At 55.2% G+C, this 18733-nt stretch overlaps 1 protein-coding gene across 3 annotated transcripts; it reads left to right on the forward strand.

Annotated features, from left to right (window-relative positions):
* The first annotated feature begins 1377 nt into the window (after nt 1–1377).
* ARID5A (AT-rich interaction domain 5A) lies at nt 1378–18501 on the forward strand. Of its 3 annotated transcripts, XM_075911051.2 has the most exons (8): nt 1451–1533; nt 5665–5874; nt 6414–6550; nt 10206–10395; nt 11212–11264; nt 14630–14727; nt 15555–15720; nt 16145–18501. In XM_075911051.2, the coding sequence occupies exons 3-8, from the start codon at nt 6443–6445 to the stop codon at nt 17711–17713; spliced, it is 2184 nt and encodes a 727-aa protein (XP_075767166.1). In that variant the 5' UTR covers nt 1451–1533; nt 5665–5874; nt 6414–6442; the 3' UTR covers nt 17714–18501. The 3 variants fall into 3 exon arrangements, with proteins under 3 accessions (XP_075767165.1, XP_075767166.1, XP_025043471.1); XM_075911050.2 differs by lacking the exon at nt 5665–5874 and having other exon boundaries at nt 1378–1533; XM_025187686.3 differs by lacking the exon at nt 1451–1533 and having other exon boundaries at nt 2313–5874.
* Nucleotides 18502–18733: the final 232 nt, after the last annotated feature.

Genomic DNA, 18733 nt, shown 5'->3' on the forward strand with positions numbered 1-18733 from the left:
GCTTTCTACTACAGATACATCAGGCATATATCCCTGGCTAGTAGGTATGCCGTCAAGGTAACAGTCCAGCATGTCCCCACGAAATCGCACAGGTCAGTTTCTCTTTCTCTGAAGTGCGGAACACAGAAGTGCATCTTAGGAGCAGTGTGCTCGGGCTCCCCTCTTGCCTGCGCCTGGTTCACACGCACGTGCCCGGGTTAGCCAGCTCTCCCTTCCCGGACTCGGCTCACGCGTGTGTGCGGGGTGCCTGGCTCACACAGGGGTGCGGGCTCGTCTCTTCCCGGCATCTAGGTCATAGTTGTGTGCGGGTCAGCCCGCCGGCCCCCCCCCCCGCACCCGGCTCCCCCCCGGGTCAGCCCGCCGGCCCCCCCCCCGCACCCGGCTCCCCCAGGGTCAGCCCGCCGGCTCCCCCCCCGCACCCGGCTCCCCCCCGGGTCAGCCCGCCGGCCCCCCCCCCGCACCCGGCTCCCCCCCGGGTCAGCCCGCCGGCCCCCCCCCCCGCACCCGGCTCCCCCCCGGGTCAGCCCGCCGCCCCCCCCCCCGCGCCCGGCTCCCCCCCGGGTCAGCCCGCCGGCTCCCCCCCCCCGCACCCGGCTCCCCCAGGGTCAGCCCGCCGGCTCCCCCCCCCCGCACCCGGCTCCCCCAGGGTCAGCCCGCCGGCCCCCCCCCCCGCACCCGGCTCCCCCCCGGGTCAGCCCGCCGGCCCCCCCGCACCCGGCTCCCCCAGGGTCAGCCCGCCGGCTCCCCCCCCCCGCACCCGGCTCCCCCAGGGTCAGCCCGCCGGCCCCCCCCCCCGCACCCGGCTCCCCCAGGGTCAGCCCGCCGGCCCCCCCCCCCCGCACCCGGCTCCCCCCCGGGTCAGCCCGCCGGCCCCCCCCCCCGCACCCGGCTCCCCCCCGGGTCAGCCCGCCGGCCCACCCCCCGCACCCCCCCCCCCGGGTCAGCCCGCCGGCCCACCCCCCGCACCCGGCTCCCCCCCGGGTCAGCCCGCCGGCCCCCCCCCCCGCACCCGGCTCCCCCCCGGGTCAGCCCGCCGGCCCCCCCCCCCGCACCCGGCTCCCCCCCGGGTCAGCCCGCCGGCCCCCCCCCCCGCACCCGGCTCCCCCCCCGGGTCAGCCCGTTCGCCTCCGAGGGGCGCCGGGAGCGACCCCCGACCCTCCGCCAGTGGCCTGGGCCCGGCCGGCGCGGGAGGGGGGAGCGGGGCAGCCCCGCAGCTGGCCCGGCCGGGGTCCTGCTCCCTCAGGCGTGGGGGGAGGGGCGAGCCGCGCGCAGCGGGCGGGCGATCGGCGGGAAGGGGGGGGGGGCGGCTCTCTCGCGAACTACAAATCCCAAGGGCCCGCGCGGCGCGGGGCGGGCGCGCTGAACTGACGGCGCCCTTGTCCAATCAGGCGCTGAGCGCCGCCCAATGGGCGCGCGGGGCGGGGCGGGGACAGAGTTGCTGCTTCTCAGCCCGGACACTCCGGAGTCTCGCATGGGCCGGGCGGCGGCGCGGGGGCCGGGCGGGCGCTGAGGCCGCGGCGCTGCGGGCGATGGGTAAGAACCAGCCTTGCCTGGGCTGGGTCGGCAGCGCGTCCCCAGCCGGGAAGCGCAGGGAGGAGGGGAGTTGGGGGGGGGGGCGGGGGGGGAGTTGGGGGGGGGGCTGGGGGGGGGGGGGGGGGAGTTGGACTGGGGGGGGGGAGTTGGGGACGGGGGCTGGCGGGGGGGGAGTTGGACTGAGGGGGGAGTTGGGGACGGGGGCTGGGGGGGGGGAGTTGGGGACTGGGGCTGGCGGGGGGGGGAGTTGGACTGAGGGGGGGGAGTTGGGGACGGGGGCTGGCGGGGGGGGAGTTGGACTGAGGGGGGAGTTGGGGACGGGGGCTGGGGGGGGGGAGTTGGGGACGGGGGCTGGCAGTGGAGGGGGTTGGACTGAGGGGGAGTTGGGGACTGGGGCTGGTGGGGGGGGGAGTTGGGGACTGGGGCTGGCGGGGGGGGGAGTTGGACTGAGGGGGGGGAGTTGGGGACGGGGGCTGGCGGGGGGGGAGTTGGACTGAGGGGGGGGAGTTGGGGACTGGGGCTGGCAGTGGAGGGGTTGGACTGAGGGGGGGAGTTGGGGACTGGGGCTGGCAGTGGGGGGGTTGGACTGGGGGGGGAGTTGGGGACGGGGGCTGGCGGGGGGTTGGACTGAGGTGGGGGGGAGTTGGGGACGGGGGCTGGCAGTGGGGGGATGGGGCTGGGAGCAGGGGAGAGGGTTGGGGTGAGGTGGGAGGCCAGGACTGGCAGCAGGGGAGTGGGTTGGGGGTAGGGGGAGGAGTTGGAGTGGGAAATGGGGCTGGCAGCAGGAGGCGGGTGCCGTGCCCCATTTGAGGACAGGGAAGTCAGCTTTGGATTCTGGTTACGGTCAAACCTCCGGCGCACTCCCGAGCCCCTGTCCTGCAGCTGGGTTTGGGCTCAGAGAGAGCAGGGGTGCACTTGCTCCCTAGCAGCCCCTTGGAGATGGGAGCTGCAGCTGCCCAGCCCGGTTCGCAGGCTGGTCCCAGAGCCCAGCCGTTAGGCTGCAGATTCTTCAGAAGCAATGAGGAGGGAGGGGGAGTTTTTTCCTTGTCTCAAAAGTTTCTAGCTGCAAGGGGCTTCCCAGTAATTTTTATCTCAAAATGCACTTTTCTTTCTAGTTGGTAAATTTCAGTGCTGTGTTGGGTTCTGGCTTCCCACTTCCTGTTGTGGTTTGTAATCTTTAGCTGTTCTCAGCTAATTTGTTGTGACAGCTGTCAGCAACAGCTTTTTTTTTTCTTTGGTTCCCAGAAGAATCTGGCTGTTTTTCCCCTTCCCCGTCATGGCCTCCAAAGGGTTAAGCTGAGGTATTGTACAGTGTGTACGCAGAATTCTGGTTCCATTGTACGCTGTCATTTCCCGAAAGTGGCTTACTCTTGTGCTTTGAAGATGCTAACGGCCCCTCCTTCCAAGTCAAGAAATGGTTTGACCTTTTCAAGAACACTTTTCAGCTACTACAGCCATGTAGAAGAATGAAACTATTCCCATTTGCCCCATGCTCACGCGAGCACATACACGCACACGTACCAGGGTAGTGTGAACAAGATAAATGTTTAGTAGTGGGGGCAGGGGGAGGGGAGAAGTGACTCTGGAAATTGCAGTTTACTGCTGAGAAGTACAAACATCTACTCTCAGTAGATTTTTCCAAAATACCAGAGGACCTGGCTGTTCCAGATTAGGTTGGAGCTGTTTTTCCTTGGATATTTAGTAAATTGCATTTGTCCACACGTGCATTCTCCTGTTTTCTATGCATTGGAATATGTATGAGATTGAGCATCCCCCTCTCCTCTTAAGTAAGGTTTAGATGAGCTCATGGGTCATTGTCCTCTCTCATTTCTGATTTGTTAGCAAGGTTGGGTGGCCTTTGTTTTAAGATTTTCTTTTTGTGGCAGGGTAATCTCTAGGGTGAAGCCTGGAGAGCAGACTTTTATTTCTTGCTCTGGCCTTGGGTGACTCCTTGCCTCATTCTGTGCCTCAGTTTCCCCACATGTAAAATGGTGTTTTTGGTACTGCTCCATTTTATATGATGATATGTCGACATCAATCCACTAATGATAGCAGAATAAAGAACTGAGTTGAAGCAGCATGCCCTGCTCTCCTCTCTGGACTGGTGAGAAGAGGGTGATTGGAGCCCCAAATTGTGCAGAAGGGCAGCCCCAAAACAGGCACTTTGCCATACCAGTAAAACTGCAAAGCAAGGCCCAGCATGCAGCTGCCTTGGAAAAAAACAGGTGCTTTGCAGTGCTGCAACCCAGATAAGATGCATCCCAACTGGCATGAAACAAAGAACAGTGTAATTACTGTATCTTCTGGAAAGGGGGAAGGGAGGCAACAACTGCTGAGGTCTGCCTTGGAAGAATGAAGCGGGAGCTGCAAAACTCTGCAGAGCAGAGAGGCAGATTCCTACATGTGGTGTGAGCCAAGCTGTGTTCTCACTCCACCACATGCAACCCCCACAAACCTTGGTCCATCCAGTATAACTGTTAGGAAAACTCTAATTAATGGCATTTTGCTTGCTTTGTAATTAACAAACGCCTGCACTTGTCTCCTTTGTTTGTTGGGAGTTGTGCTCTTGTGTCAGTGAGTGTTCAGGTGTCTGTCCCTTTGTCTCCCTGCCTGTTCTCTGTGCCATGCTGATGAGCTGAGGCAGTTTGGAGGGGACAGACTCTTAGCCTTCCTTCCTCCCCCACAGTGGCTCCTGCCATAAGCCGGGTAAAAGACTCAAGCTGTTCTCTGCTGTTTCCCAAAGTTGTCATCATGTCCAGTAATCCTCTCAGAAGCCGGGCTTGTCTTGGCTGCCTTGCGTGGTGATCTCATGCCCAGAGAACATTAAACCGGCCAGTTTTCTCTCCCCTTTGTACAGTATGTGAAAGCGTTTTATGAGCTCGCTGACCCCGTGGGGCTGAGAATGACACACAGCAAACACGAACTGGAGTAGGCTGAGGGGTTGAGCTTTGGGAACAAATCAGCACTTGTTGTTGTTCAAAAGGCTCAGGAAGGAGAGGTGGATATTTCAGCAGCATCAGGAGACAGACTGATGTGACCTGGTTCTGATCCATCAGCTCTGGTTCCCATCTGCCCCCCCCCCCCCCCAGCTTGGAAAAGGGGGTTGTTGGAGTAGTCGGTGACCTCAGCCCGGCAGATGTTGCTCACAGGAGCTGTGGCACCGGCAACAGTGCAGAGTAGGAGGGAGGTTTTGTTTGTTTGTTTCTCTTCCTTTCTTGTTATGTAAACAGAATCTATATTAAGCAGTTATGCAATGTGGGAGGAATCTCACAAATGCAGCAAGGTGGGGCAGGGTCTCTGCCCTGAGCTCACAGCAGAGCATGAGCCTTTCATTTCAAGAAACATTGGGTAGTATTGGAGCTGCTCGGCAAGGTGGCTTGCATGACCACAGACGAAGCTGTCCATGATACGGCCCAGTTTCTGATAGAGGGTGGCCTCCATACTTGCTGTGACAAATCAGGGTCCCTCTTGAGGACTGACCTCTGCACAGGGACTTGGCACTAGATCCCAGCTCTGCCACTGCCCACGTTTCTGCTCGGTTCCTGAGTTTCCTCTCTCTCAATTTAGAGTGTAAAATCTTCAGGGCAGGTACGTGTCTGTGCAACACCTAGCAAAGTGGGGCACTGATCTCCATGTGGCCTCTAGATATGACAGTAATATGCTTCTTAGAGCATCCTGGCTGTGCTTCCCTTGGCCTGGCCCTTGGGCTAGAGTTTCCCTTTTGTCTCTCTGTTCGGGGTGGGTTTACTTTTTTGTAAGTGTCCAGTTCTCAGTGACTTTCAGGCTGAATTAGCAGCAGCACAGCCCCATATACATGTTTTAAGCCTAATGGGGACAGTGCAGGGCAATCTGACTTGGAGAGGTTGAGATTCTTCTGTGAGCCAGGTGGAAACTGGTGAGAAGTATTTAACTGCTGGGTGGTGAAGGGAGGTAACCTCTATCCAGCTCTCCATGATGTTCAGGCTCTTGTTGATGAGCCTGAGGGTAAAGAGAATTCGACAGGGCAGGATTATCAAGGGCTGCAGTAGAGGCAGGTTCCCATGTGTTGCCATGTCCTAGGTGATGAGTGGGGAAGTAGAAGGTATCTCCACTTGCTCGCTGGCTAAAGGGATTTTTTTCATCCCTCCTCAGTGACTCGAGGGGAGAGTGAGCCACCTGCCAGAGGCAGTTAGCTGAGCGTCTGGCAGGAACGGATGTGGCTGAGGTGGGGAAGCGTTCACAGCTCCGCACTAGCTCATAGGGCTCCAGGAAGCCACCCTGAAAGTGAAAGCAGTGGCCAGACGCCCCGCCATCACGAGCTGTTGACAAACACAGCATATCTCTGAACAGGAAGCCCTGCAGGTACCTGCATCACAGAGGTCTCTGTTCTTGGAAAGCCTGCTTGTTTTCGGGCCCAGTCCAGGGTATTGGGCCCCTCTGACATATCCAATGCTGAAGTGTCCCTGACTGGGGACTGTCCTTCCGTTCAGAGGCAGGACCCGCCTCTGAAAGAGCGGCATGTAGCAATGAACCATGGGCCCAAGCATGAAATCTTGAGAGACCTGACTATTCCCCGAGTTCAAGGCTATGCAGATTGGGGCATCTGGTTCTCTGTCCTTTGGAGAGGCCTGGATTGGGGAGTCTGAATCGAGATCTAGCTTGCGCTTATGTTTGAGAGGAGGGAAGATTGATCCGGGTTTACGCATGCTGGAAACTGGGGCTCTGTAGCATTGGAGGAACTGATCCTGTGTATTCCTTAATATGTGTGTCTGGGATGCCAAGGAGTGTGGGTGTCTCACTCTGCTGTGTGCGTGCAGAGTACATAGATAACTAGCTTGACTTGCACGATTGTTTGGGCCTTCATTTCTCAATATTTTCTCCATCTTCTCCCTTGGACACAGCACCCAGCTTCAAAGGGAAGAGGAAAAAGATGACATCCACCATGGAGGCTATTGAGCCGGGGCCTGTGGAAGAGTCTAATGCTCTGAAGCCCGAACCTGAGGGGAGCCAGAGCACTGTAGACTCACTGGACCAGCTGGTGAGTGAGAAATGGCATGAAGTTCTCTTGTCTCCCATTGGAGCTTCTCGATGCACTCAGCCTTCTCCATGAGGTGGGAATGTGGGGCTTGGAGCTTCCAAGGGAGGTGAGGAAAGAATGCTGTTGAGGTGTATTTTGTTATCTGGGTACCCATGCCCATAGCTTCACTGCTGCTCAACAGGCTAGGGCAGCAACTGACAGCAATGCTTCAGGAACAACAAGCAAAGTTCCTGGGCAGCCTAGCACAGGGAATCTCTCTCCTTACCTTAGTGGCAAAACAGTCACTAAGGGCTGTTCATCACTCTTCCAGCATACCTTGATAGGGGACTGCTGTAGGTGTCAGTACTAAAAGACAGCACTGGAATTTGGGTTAGTCTCACTCTTATTCTAGGTGAAGGGAAAAGAACAAATTGCAAAGGCAGGTCTCCAGGGAAGAGAATGTTTTATTTGTATTCTCATAAGGGCCCCAGTCCTGACCTGGAACCTTGTTAGGCTGGGCATTGTGCAGCTCCAGAACAGAGAGAGGGTACCTGCCCCAGAGTCGGCGATTAGAGCTGCCAGGCAGAGACCGAGCACAAGGAAGCAATGAGACGGAGCTGTCTACTTGGGCAGGACTGAGACAGGGGAGGGGAAAGGGTAGAAAGCATTAGCACAATAAAGAGTGGGATGGAGCAAATGGCAAGTTAGCACCACAATTATAGTTTCTAGGCCTGGAGAGTGGGGGTGGGGTTAAATGTACTTAAAATCAGCTAAAGGAAAGGAAAGGAACAGGATGGGGGGAGAAGATAGGAAGGGTGGGAGTGACACTGAAGGTGTATTGCTTTTATAATATGTTGCCTCAGCTTGGCCTCAGTGGCCAGCTTGCCCTGCACAAGGCCAGGCTCCTTGGCATGGTGGTTGCGTGATGTGAAGCCATTTCATGGAGTAGATACAGAATTCTGCATGGGGCCTGTTTGTATAGCCAGGGCTGACTTGTGCCTTCATCGGTCCCTTATTTGCACATGCAACATGCAGAAAAGGTGTGTCCCTGACAACAGAGAAGACCCAGTACTTGGTTGTTGTAAATAAAAGGGATTGTTGATTGAGGCTGCTAGATGCTGATAAGACTCAGCTGTTCTCTTGAGTTTCCCGGCAGATGTAACCAGTGCTGCGGAAACAGTTGTGAATGGTCTTCTGATGACACTGCAGTCAGAGGCATGCACACCTGTCTGGCACTCAGTTCGTGCGCACAAGTGATGGTGTGTGCACATAGGTGTGCACCTTCTGCAGAAGCCAGGCTGTGACTGAGAATGTGTGGGCCAAGTTGTGTTACAGACCTCTGGGATAATCGGTGCTATTATGGAGAGTAGAGCATTTCCAGGAACGGTGATAACTCAAAAGAAAAAGCAAATGCTCAGATTGTTTGTTCACACCAGGTGAACCTGAGTGAGGAATTTGCAAAGCCAAGAAACTAGTGAGGGGAAACAGGTGAACGGCAATTGGGGAAGTCCTATCCACTGCTGTCTCCGAGCATTGCTGCCCTTGCTGCATGAAGCATGTGGCATAATCATTTGTACTGCTGGGTGCACGTGGCCCTGTGCTGCTCTGTGGAAGGTGTGTGGAGTGTGCTCAGTCCAGTGGAGGTAGCTGCATGGGGACCATAGGGAGCATGTCCATGCTCTGTTTCAGGGAAAATGCCTCATTAGCTCATTAGCCTGTGACTTCTCCATTGTGGGAAGTTGTGGTTTTATCCTCTTTGCGTGCCTGCTGGGCTTGTTCCATGGCCACCTTGCTGCAGCACCATCCAAGGGACTGGTGTACCCACTTCAGCTGTCAATTTAAAGGCCATGGGTGGGTGTGACCCGTGCAGCCTCCCTGAGTCAAGTGTTGGGTTACACTGGTTTTGGTCAATCCCTTGTCTCTCTGAGCACTATGAAAATTCACATAGGATGCCTTGTGTCATTGTGGGCACATTTAAAGGGCACCTGCCGCTTCCATCATGGTGGAGAGAGAGATGGGCTTGATGTTGAGAGTGAGGGGTGCAAATTGTGTGAGTCCTCAGCATTATTGATCTAGACGGTACTGGGTCCTGCCGTGAGGGCAGGGGACTGGACTCGATGACCTCGCGAGGTCCCTTCCAGTCCTAGTGTTCTAGGATTATGTGGTTGGTGTGATTGCTAAAGATGGGACTAAACCAAGCATCCTGAGCTGGGCACACCATAACACCGCTCCCATTAAAAGGCGCTGGATGTTTGGTGACAGCAATGCAGATCAGGCCTCTCACCCTCCAGACCATCAGCATGGATTCAATCTGGGGGAAATTGTTCCCTACTGAGAGTTGTTCTGGTGAAAGGCATTTGGTAAAGTGGTTCATTCACACAGTTCAGTTTCCAGCAGGTAATTGGCTGCTTTACCACAACCGCTGCCACAGCCAACCCAAGTGGGTGGGGACCAAATCGTGTACAAAGCATGGCTCATGTCCTGTAGCAGAAGCCCATCCTGTCGGGGCAAGCCTGAGGGGGTTGTGGCAGTGCTGAGTGGGTTTGCGAAACTTGCCCTATGGCAGAGGCCTTGAATTGCCAGGACTCTCGCTCACACACCAGTCCCCTGCACTGAATGCACTGGGGTTTCAAAAAGAAAAAGGAGGCCCAAAAATAACTCAGCAGCTAAAATAACATATCTGTCACAAGCAGTTAAAAGAATAGAAAGGAGAAAAAGTGCTGGGAGCTGAGCAGCTGCTTTGCCCAAAAATAGCAACAAGTTTTATAACTCCGGAAAATGTAGAACAAACAAACGAGAAACATTTTTAGCTGAGAGAGAGAGAGAGAGAGAGAGAGTGAGAGCAAGTCTTTCTGCCCTTCTGTTTTCCTGGAAGCCGTTCCTCGTGTTCTCACACAACTCCAGCGCTCTGACCAACTTGGCTGTCTTCCCAGCTGAGAGAATAATAAACTGTGGCTCTCACTCTTTAGTTGCACAAGTCTGTTACTTTCCGGAGCTAATAAAAAGCCTCCAACCACAAAATGCCTCTCATGGTATTTAGAGCAGTGGTACAATGCAGCATGGCATTTCATGAACACCCTACTAGCAGGAAGAGAACCCAGGAGTCCTAGCTCCTACTTCACTGCTGCTTGTGTGTATCCACTAGGCAGACCCATGCAGATGTGTGCTGAGGTTTCAAGGGGAGATAGTAAGGAGGCAAGAAAACGTGACTCTTTAGTAACCACTTGTCATACCTGCTGTTCAGTAAGTGGCCTTCCTTTGCTCCACTCCTTGCTGAGGGGCTCTGGGGGCTAACTGGTCCTGGATATTGGCGCTCCAGCATGCACAGCTGTTCTGAAGCAAGCATGAGCTAGGCCATGGGAGCTGCTGATCCTCAGTTGTGCATATCTAGGAGGACTAAGGAATTAATGTAGCTCCCCCCACCCCCCCACTCAGATGCAGGAAAGCTTTAGCTGGCTCTGTGTGACAAACACATATAAGTTGGGTGACCTCGTGGCAATGGTCTGGCAGTCAGGCCTCCTGGTACAATTCGTGGGTCTGATAGGGAGCATGGTTCAGTGAGTAGAATGGGGCTTGGGAGCCCGGACTCCCAGGTTCTGTTCATAGCTTGGCCATGGACTCATTGTGTGACTCCTCTGTCACTTGGCTCCCCCACCTCACTTGTCATTCTCTGCAGGACTCTCCAGCACCGAAGTCAGACAGCAGCTCTGAAGTGGAGCAAAAGAGGCTGGTGGAGGAGATGGAGAATGAACAGGAAACCAGCAGGGAGAAGGAGGAGGAACAGGCCTTTCTTGTCAATCTCTACAAGTTCATGAAGGACCGTCACACCCCCATTGAGAGGGTGCCTCATCTTGGCTTCAAGCAGAGTGAGTCCACTCACCTCGTGTGTATCCACTCACTTCTGCTGCCACAGCCCACTGCGCAGCAGCTCATAACCATGTCTTTGGGGAGGGGTGTCCCTGAATCCTTTGCTGGTTCCCAGGACAGGTGGCACTGCAGAAGTGGGTGTAGAAGTGACATGCCAGCCACCTCCTCAGGGCTGGCCTGTGAGAGACTGACCCATCCATATAATGACCAGTTGTAGAGTAGGGGCAGGAAGTGGCCCTACCCCGCACCCAGGACAAGTACCAACAATTCCCCCTCCATGCTAGCAAGCCCAGGCCTGTTGGCTGAGTAAACTGCCAGTGCCATGAGCAACTAGCACAGCTTAGTGGTCCAGAGGAAGCACCTGTGGCTGTTCATGGGATCCTCATGAAGGTGGCTCACAGCAATTCTGATTGCAGCCGCCTTGGCCATGCCAGCAGAGGCCTCAGCCAGGCTGGCAACTTCCTTGCAACAGTGCATCTGCTCAGCGGGACCATAACAACCCACTGACCTTCCTTGTGGCAGGGCCCTGCCCGAGGTCCCAGCACCTCTCCTCTCCCCCGCCAAAAGCCAGCAGAACAGCTGGTCTCCCAGCATGACATGGCTGAGGTGCTCCTTATACATCCTGAGAGTGGAGCCCTGCCCTGGCTGGTGATCCTGCATCATGATGCTGATGGCCCATCCTGTAGCTCCCATTAAAGCCAATGGGAGCTGCTCTCACATGACCTCTGCTGACAGAGCGTTGGTGATGAAGGGTGAGTCGTGTCATTGCACAGTGATCTGCCCTCACTCCTTGCCTGCTCTTTGTCTTTGTCTAGTTAACCTGTGGAAGATCTATAAAGCCGTCGAGAAGCTGGGAGCATATGAACTGGTAAGAAGAGTGGAACTGTTACTGGGGCAGGGATTCTTTTGTCGTCAGCTAGGTACTTACGTTGCCCTGTTGCAGGGTCCTCTCTAGCCAAACAGGACATGACTTCAGGAGCTGAAATCTGTTGCTATTTGCAGCTGCTCGGAGCAGCTCAGAGTTTAGAGCAGTTGTGGGCAAGTGCAGCCCAATGGGATTGTATGTGACCCACAAGATATTTCGTTTACTGTTGTTCATGCCCAGGATTGCCAGATTCTGCTGGTTTTCATCCATGTAGGTTTTTTCTTGGCAGTATTACAAGTGACATGTACTTAAAGCAAGGACACGTAAAGCGAGGTGTGTGCTGATTGCTCACAACATTGTGACATCCGTGCACTCCCCCTGCATTCAGTCAAAGCACAGTCAGCCTGCACATTCTACATATGCAAGCGCAATTAGCAAAACTACCTTATCCTGGGTGACCATCTTGGTTACAACAATCTTGTGGCCCACTGAGATGAAATAGGGCCAGTCATGTGGTCCACTCATTACCCTAGGTTGCCCCTGACTGGTTTTGAGGATCATGAGAAGGGCCTTACCAAACTCACAGTTATGGGGAAAAAACACACCATGAAGTGTGAAATCTGGTCTCTTGGGTGCTTTTCCCTATACTATATGGATTTCATGGAAGAGACCAATGTTTCTCAAATTGGGGGTTCTGACCCAAAAAGGGGTTGCCTGGGGGATCACAAGTTTATTTTGGGGGGAGGGTCACAATATGGTCACCTTTACTTTTGTGCTGATTTCAGAGCTGAGTGACCAGAGGAAAGCAGCTGTTGGCCAGGCACCCCGCTCTAAAGGCAGCAGTCTGCCAGCAGCAGTGCCGAAGTAAGAGTAGCAATAACATGCCATGCCACCCTTACTTCTGCATGCTCTCTTCAGAACTGGGTGGACAGACAGTGGTGGCTGCTCTGGTGGTGGCAGTGCAGAAATAAGGATGGCAGCACCATATCATGCCATCCTTCTGCACGGCTGGTGGTGGTTCTATTTTCAGAGCTGAGCTCCCAGCCAGCAGCCAATCTCCAGCTCTGAAGGCAGTGCCAGCAGCCCCAGCACAGAAATAAGGGTAGCAGTACCCCAGCATCCCCCCTCTATTGGCCTTACAACCCTTCCACAAATCCTTTTTGGATCAGAACTAGGGATGTAATAATGTAGTCAATTAACTGATAACCAAAAGCTTATAGGTTAATGCGATAGCCTACACGCATTTCCCTCCACACACACACACACACACACACACACACACACACACACCCCTTGCCAGTAAATTTTTTAGCAGGCTGGCCAGCAGCCTGGCTCAGTCCTGGCTTTCATGGGGTCTGGGATCTCCCTTGCTGCAGCTCTGCATTTAAAGTGGACTAGGAGCTGGGCGGGCAGGCAGCCTGGCTCAGTTTCAGCTGAGACTCCCCCTGGACGGTGGTTACTGCCATCCCACGCTGTTTCCTCTTTATCAGAGACAGCAGCGTGGGGCGATAGGCAGCTGGTCTGTGAGGGGAGCTGTGTTTTAAACTGGCTCCCCTTGCAGATCAGCTCCTGCCTGGCACCCTGCACTGCTGCCTCTGATACAGCACTCCTTGGGAGCGAGGCCAGAGCACACTGACAGCTGGCCCCGCCCCCAGGGACTATAGAATAGTCGACTAACTGATAAGAACTCATGAGATTAATCGACTATTCAATTAACCGATATTTAACGTCCCTAAACAGAACCCTTACAATTACAACACTGAAATTTCACATTTAAATAGCTAAAATCGTGACATTTATTATTTTGAATATGCCCATAAAATTGACCAAGATGGACCATGGAGGGATTGCCACTGCTTCTAGACAGTCATGCCCAGAGGGCTGAAAGTGATCCCTGGTGCACAAACCTGTGGTGACCAATCCATGCTGTTGGTGCATATCTTGGCTCCAGCAATCCCACTAGGAACAAAAAGAAGGGGCTTTCCTTTGGGCTCTTCTGCAACACTCCTTAGACCTTAGTCTGTCCCATGCTTTTCTGCCCGTTGGGCTACCCACATTCTGCAGGCTTGCTGCTGAACTACAAAGCGATTATTGCTGGAGTGTTCCTGTGGATTTACCTCCTCCTTGCCAGCATGCCTTGTTGCAGGAGGTGAGGGAGGGAGCAAGAGCGTCTTGTTGAAGCTCTTGGTTCAGGTCTGGGGGCAAGAGCCAGTGCACGCAGTTGCTGTTTGGGGCAGATGGGGCAATGCTGGATCTGGAGGGAGTAGATGGAAAACCTAGTCTCTGGGGACACTGGCAGGCAGGGCAAGGGTTTGAAGGAAAGGGTTGCTGCCTTCCTACCATAGATACCTTGCTCAGCCCCATAGAGCAAGAACTGTGTGCAGAATCCTAGAATTGGCCCTTTACAGATCCTGCCCAGCTGAGGCTCGCAGGCAGGAGAGAGTTAACTAGGCACCTGGTGATTTATCTCTCTGAATCAAGCAGCGCTGGCATCTTCTGCTGCCTCTTCCTATCCCTGGTGGATAATGTGCAGAGTATGGGGGACTTTGCTGCAGAATGAACCTTTTCCTTCATGTTGGCACTTTGCTTGTCTCAGCTGATTTCCTCCTCATCACCCCATCTGTTCCTGCAAACAGCAACAATGTATGTTGCTGGTGCCAGCACCTGTGCGGAACACCCTGGGGAGGGGAAGCTGCCCAGTTCCCATGTCTGGAGCTTTCCAGCTCCAGACACCAGTGGGATGGAGTATGGTATGTTTTCAGCAAATTGACCCAAAGCCCATCCTGTGGCGGCTGGATCCAATGATCTTCCTCTATGCCCATCACTTAATTCTATCCTGGCTGAAGCCCGCAAGAGCCTAAGATGACTCCCCAGTGCAGCATAGTGCTGATTGCCATGCAGAGAGAGGGTGCTTGAAGGCCCAGCATAAGCTGATAGGTTATCCCCCAGTACATGGGTGGTGTGTTGGAATGGCTGGGTTCTGCTCTAGCTCTGCTGCGGTCACACCTTTGCTCTGTGCCTCCTTCTCCTGCTGTAAAGCGTGATGGTTATCCTCTCGTGAGGCTGAATGTAGTAGTCCCAGGCATTAGAGCAATAAGCATCTATCCCTCAGCAGGCCCAAGGATTCCACTCTACCACAGAACCTGTGATTGGCCCCTTGGCTGCTCCTCAATCCCGAGTTTGGAGAGGAACTGCCATTGCTAGCCCTGCTCAGGCACTCCAAGCCTTCCCTTCCCACCAGCAGTGGCATGTTGCTGTGCCTTTGTGCTTCCTGGGGTCAGGGTGCCACTCGCTGGCATGCTGTGCACAGTGCTCCTGGACACAGTCCGCAGTGACTCCAGTGGCACTCCTCTCCCTTCCTTTTGCAGGTCACAGGAAGGCGCCTGTGGAAGAATGTGTATGATGAGCTGGGGGGCAGCCCTGGAAGCACCAGCGCAGCCACCTGCACCCGGAGGCACTATGAGAGGTATGGAACCCTCCTGCCCGTGGCATACAGAGGGGAAGAGCGGCTAGCCTTCCCTGAGTGCCTCGCCCCAATTAACCGCTGGGGTCGCCAGGAGCAGCCACAGATGGCTGCCCTCAAGGTCTCTATTTGAGCATTTGCCCTGCCAGCTAGGCTGTGAGCTTTGTTGCACTGGGGTGCTGAGCCCACTCTATTACAGTAAGGGGCTTGCGCCCTGTTTGTGGCATGTGGGGTTTGAGCTGGTGCTGTGCCTGTCACACAGGTGGCAGATGATCCCACTCTTACATGCAGCATTGAACTTCCGTGGTCTAACCCCTGTTGAGGTCACTCTTCCAGCCCTAGTCCCCAGATCACAGGCTTCTAGTGGCCATCACCCTGCATCTGCTGCTTCTTGCCTTGTGCTCCACCCTACATGCAAACTGGGTACCCTGGCAAGTCCTGCACCTTTGCTTAATGCCTAGTTTTCTTCATCAGTAATTTGGGGTGGTACGACCCTGACTCTGTGGTCTGTGCAGAGGTATTTTGCTGTCTCTGATGGGACCAGAGAAGTGGGCTGGAACAAACAACCCCCCCTTTCCCCCCCACACACAAAAACACAACTGAGGATGGACAGATCCCTGAGAATGTAGGGCGTAGCAGTGCTGGAATCTGGCGCTTCTTCCTCAGTACACAGGTACTGCTGCATGGGCCTTGTGCCACTGCTGTGCTCTGCCCTGGGCCCAGCCAAGTCCTTTGCAGTGGGTCATGGTTAGGATGGGAAGAGGCTGCACATCTCAGTGGAACTGGGCCCCGCAGTCCCTGATTCATGCACTTGCCTCTCTGTCCTGCAGGCTGGTCCTCCCCTACGTGCGACATCTGAAGGGTGAGGATGACAAGCCGCTGCCCCCCACCAAGCCCCGGAAGCAGTACAAGGTCTCCAGGGAGCCCCGTGGGGAGCAAGGCGAGGACACAGCTGAGAAAAGCAAGAGAGTCAAGAAAGAGAAAAGTGGAGACCAGGTGTGGGACTGCGCCCGGCCTCGACACCAGCCTCCAGAGCAGTGCTCCTGACAGCTCTTATGCTGCAAGGAGAGACACTGGAGTCACACTGTAGGGACTGGGCAGGGACAGGAGCTGCAATGGACTGTATGGCAGCAGGGCGGAGGTGGCTATGGCTAGAGGCCGAGGGAAGAGAACAAACAAGTGGGCAGACATGGGAGCTAAAGGGCTGCCCCCCATAGCTTTCTGGAGGGGACACCAACAGGTTGGTGGGTCTGGAACCCACCTCACTGTAGAATGGGGAGAGCTGATGACCCGGGCCAGGACCAGGCTGAGACTGCCCCTCTGCTTTTAGCAGATGGGTGGGGGCTGTGTCCCACGCCTTCCCTGACCCTAACTTGGCTCTGCTTTGCCAGTGCTCATGGTCTCATCCCTTGGCTTGCAGGTTTTGCCTGAGAAGGTGAAGCCAGATGCCTCTGTCACTCCCAAATGGAGTGTGGAGGATGTGACAGATGCACCCAAGCAGAATCAACTGGGAGACCGAGTGGAGCGGCTCCCCATTTCGAACACCAGGGACTTGGCCAAGAGTCCGCCATCCACAAGCTGTCACAGCAACTGCAGGGCCCATGGCTGTTCCGAGGCTTACAAACGGCTCTTCTCCAGCTTCTGCTTCAAAGGGAACCATGGCATCATGTCTCCCTTGGCCAAGAAGAAGCTGCTTGCTCAGGTGAGCAAGGCTGAATCGCTGCACTATCATGAAAGACACCTGAGCCACTGCCCAGAAGGGAAGAAATCGAGGTCTGCTGGACTCCCCTGCCCCAGCCCAGAGCTTGAGTCCAACAGGCCGTCAGTCATTCATCAGTGCAAGGAGGGAAGGAGCCCTGTGCCAGAGGGAGATGATCACAGTAACCCAGCCCAAGCATGTCATCTCCCTAACAGAGGGGAGGGCGTGCTGTGCCCAAAGGGATCTCGGAGCCCTAGAGGAAGCCAGATCTTTCCGAGGACAGACAGCAGGAGTTCAGGACGCCACCTCTTGCCTGCTCCTGCCATCTTCACTGGCCGCTTCCATGCGTACAGAAGTGAGGTTCTAAAACCTGTGAGCTGCCACCCTCTACGAGGCCCCATGGAGTATTTTCCAGGCTACCGTGACTTCCAAGAGACTCCCTCCGCCTGTCATCAGCCGGGCCAGGACACGCAGCCAGCCAACCCCCCTCGGAAGCGGCAGGAGGATACAGAGGGTTGTATGGATCAGCCAGAAGATTTGCGCAGCAAAGTGAGCCAGGCCCCACCATCCTTGAGTGGAGACAGCCCGCGACCCTCTGCCTTCTATAAAAGCAGTTCTGTGGGGAGTAGAGGCTCTCCCTTTGCCAGTGTGAAAGCCTGCTGGGTCCCTCCCCTGCCCAGCTTTACCAAGGCCAGTCCCCAGCTGCCCAAGAATAGTGGGCTCATCCAACCCGTCCCTCAGAGCCAGCTGAGCAGTCCTGCCTTGGGCCACGGGCTGAGGAGCAAGCGCAGTCTGGAGGAGGAGGGCTTTGTGCATGGGAAGAAGCTAAAAGCCGTTTCGCCTCTTGTCAAGGGAGTGGAGCCAAAGGACAAGTGCGGCGAGTCACCCAGCCTCCAGCAGGGCCTGGCCAAGCCCCGGGCCGTGGTGCCAAACCCCAGCTTTCCTGCACCACTCGCCTCTACTGCAGGGCAGGACAGTTACAAAGGGACAATGCTGAGGTTCCCAGTGAACTTTGGCACCTCCACGGACCATTTAAAGGGACAGTCTTCTCCACTGATCCCTTCACTCTCTGTCAGCCCATTCATCATTCCTGCATTTCCAAGCCACTTATTAGCTGCCTCCACTCAACCTTCAGACCTCTGCCGGCCGCTGGCTACCAGCCTAGTGCACTACCCCACGTCTTACGACAGCTCGCTGCGGCATAGGCTATACCCTGTTTCCACATGGCACAATCAGCCAACATATACCCCCCACCACGTGAACACCTTCCACCGGAACACCAAGCTGTAGTCACTGGCATAGAGACTGTTACTTGTGGAGAGAGGTTATCTACTGATGGTAGGGGGTCTTGGCCAGCCATGGTGCTGAGTAGGACACAGTAACAGTGGAGTTGCAGCTGTGCTGCATCAGCCTTGGTGCTGCCCCAGTCCTGAGGCCTTGTCTTGCAATGTGGAAGGAGAAGATACGGACAGACTGGACCGTGTCATTTTTACTCTTGCTCTTCAAGCGTTATTTGTAATTGACACCATACACTGGGGGCTCTCGCACACATGTGGAGTTTAAAAAAGGGAGCAAAATAAGTTCTGGAGAGTCCTCTTAATATCAGAGGTGACCCCATCTATCATGCAGCTGCTTGGACAAGTAGGTTCCAAAGAGCAGCATGGACCTGGATGTTGTCCATCCATGTTCCTTACTAGCAAGACTGAAAAGAGGAGTGTTAAGACAGAGAGAGGAAAAACTCAAATTAATTACTACTGTTTCGAGGGTGTCCCAATATGCCAGTGGAGCTCTGGGAGTGCTCTGTGACCTGTGTTCTGGTCTAAAACAGTATTTCAGGTGAATCACCTTGGGGATGGGAATCAGGTTTAAATTTCCCAGATTGGGGACAGGGCATTAACTCCCCCTCTCCCCCACTGGTTTCACAGAGCCCGGAAATCATCTGAGATATTCCCAAGCTACTCCTGTCCCCATGTGATGCTGTCTGTGGAGGCCTCTGTGGATCTCTCCAAAGGCTGCATTGCTCTGGTTGGAAGCATCCAGGTGTCTGCAATAAAACTGCCCAAGATGGTGCAAATAGGGAGTGTGTTTGGGGTCTCTGTGATCTGTGGCGGGCACAGAACGAGGCCCATCAGCAGTACCCAGTACTAAGCAAATAGTGTGTGCTTTGTGTATATTTTGTGGTAATTGCATTGTCAGTTCACGACAATGCAATGTGATCGGTACCTGCTGGCAGATGGGGACTAGCTCTCTTAGGAGCAAGCTGTCATTATCTAACAAGGTGGTTGGAGGAGCAGCAGCAAACAGCACTTC

This window comes from Pelodiscus sinensis, chromosome 28 (genome assembly GCF_052426305.1).
Source record: "Pelodiscus sinensis isolate ZL-2025 chromosome 28, ASM5242630v1, whole genome shotgun sequence".
In the NCBI taxonomy this organism is placed as follows: Eukaryota; Metazoa; Chordata; order Testudines; family Trionychidae; genus Pelodiscus; species Pelodiscus sinensis.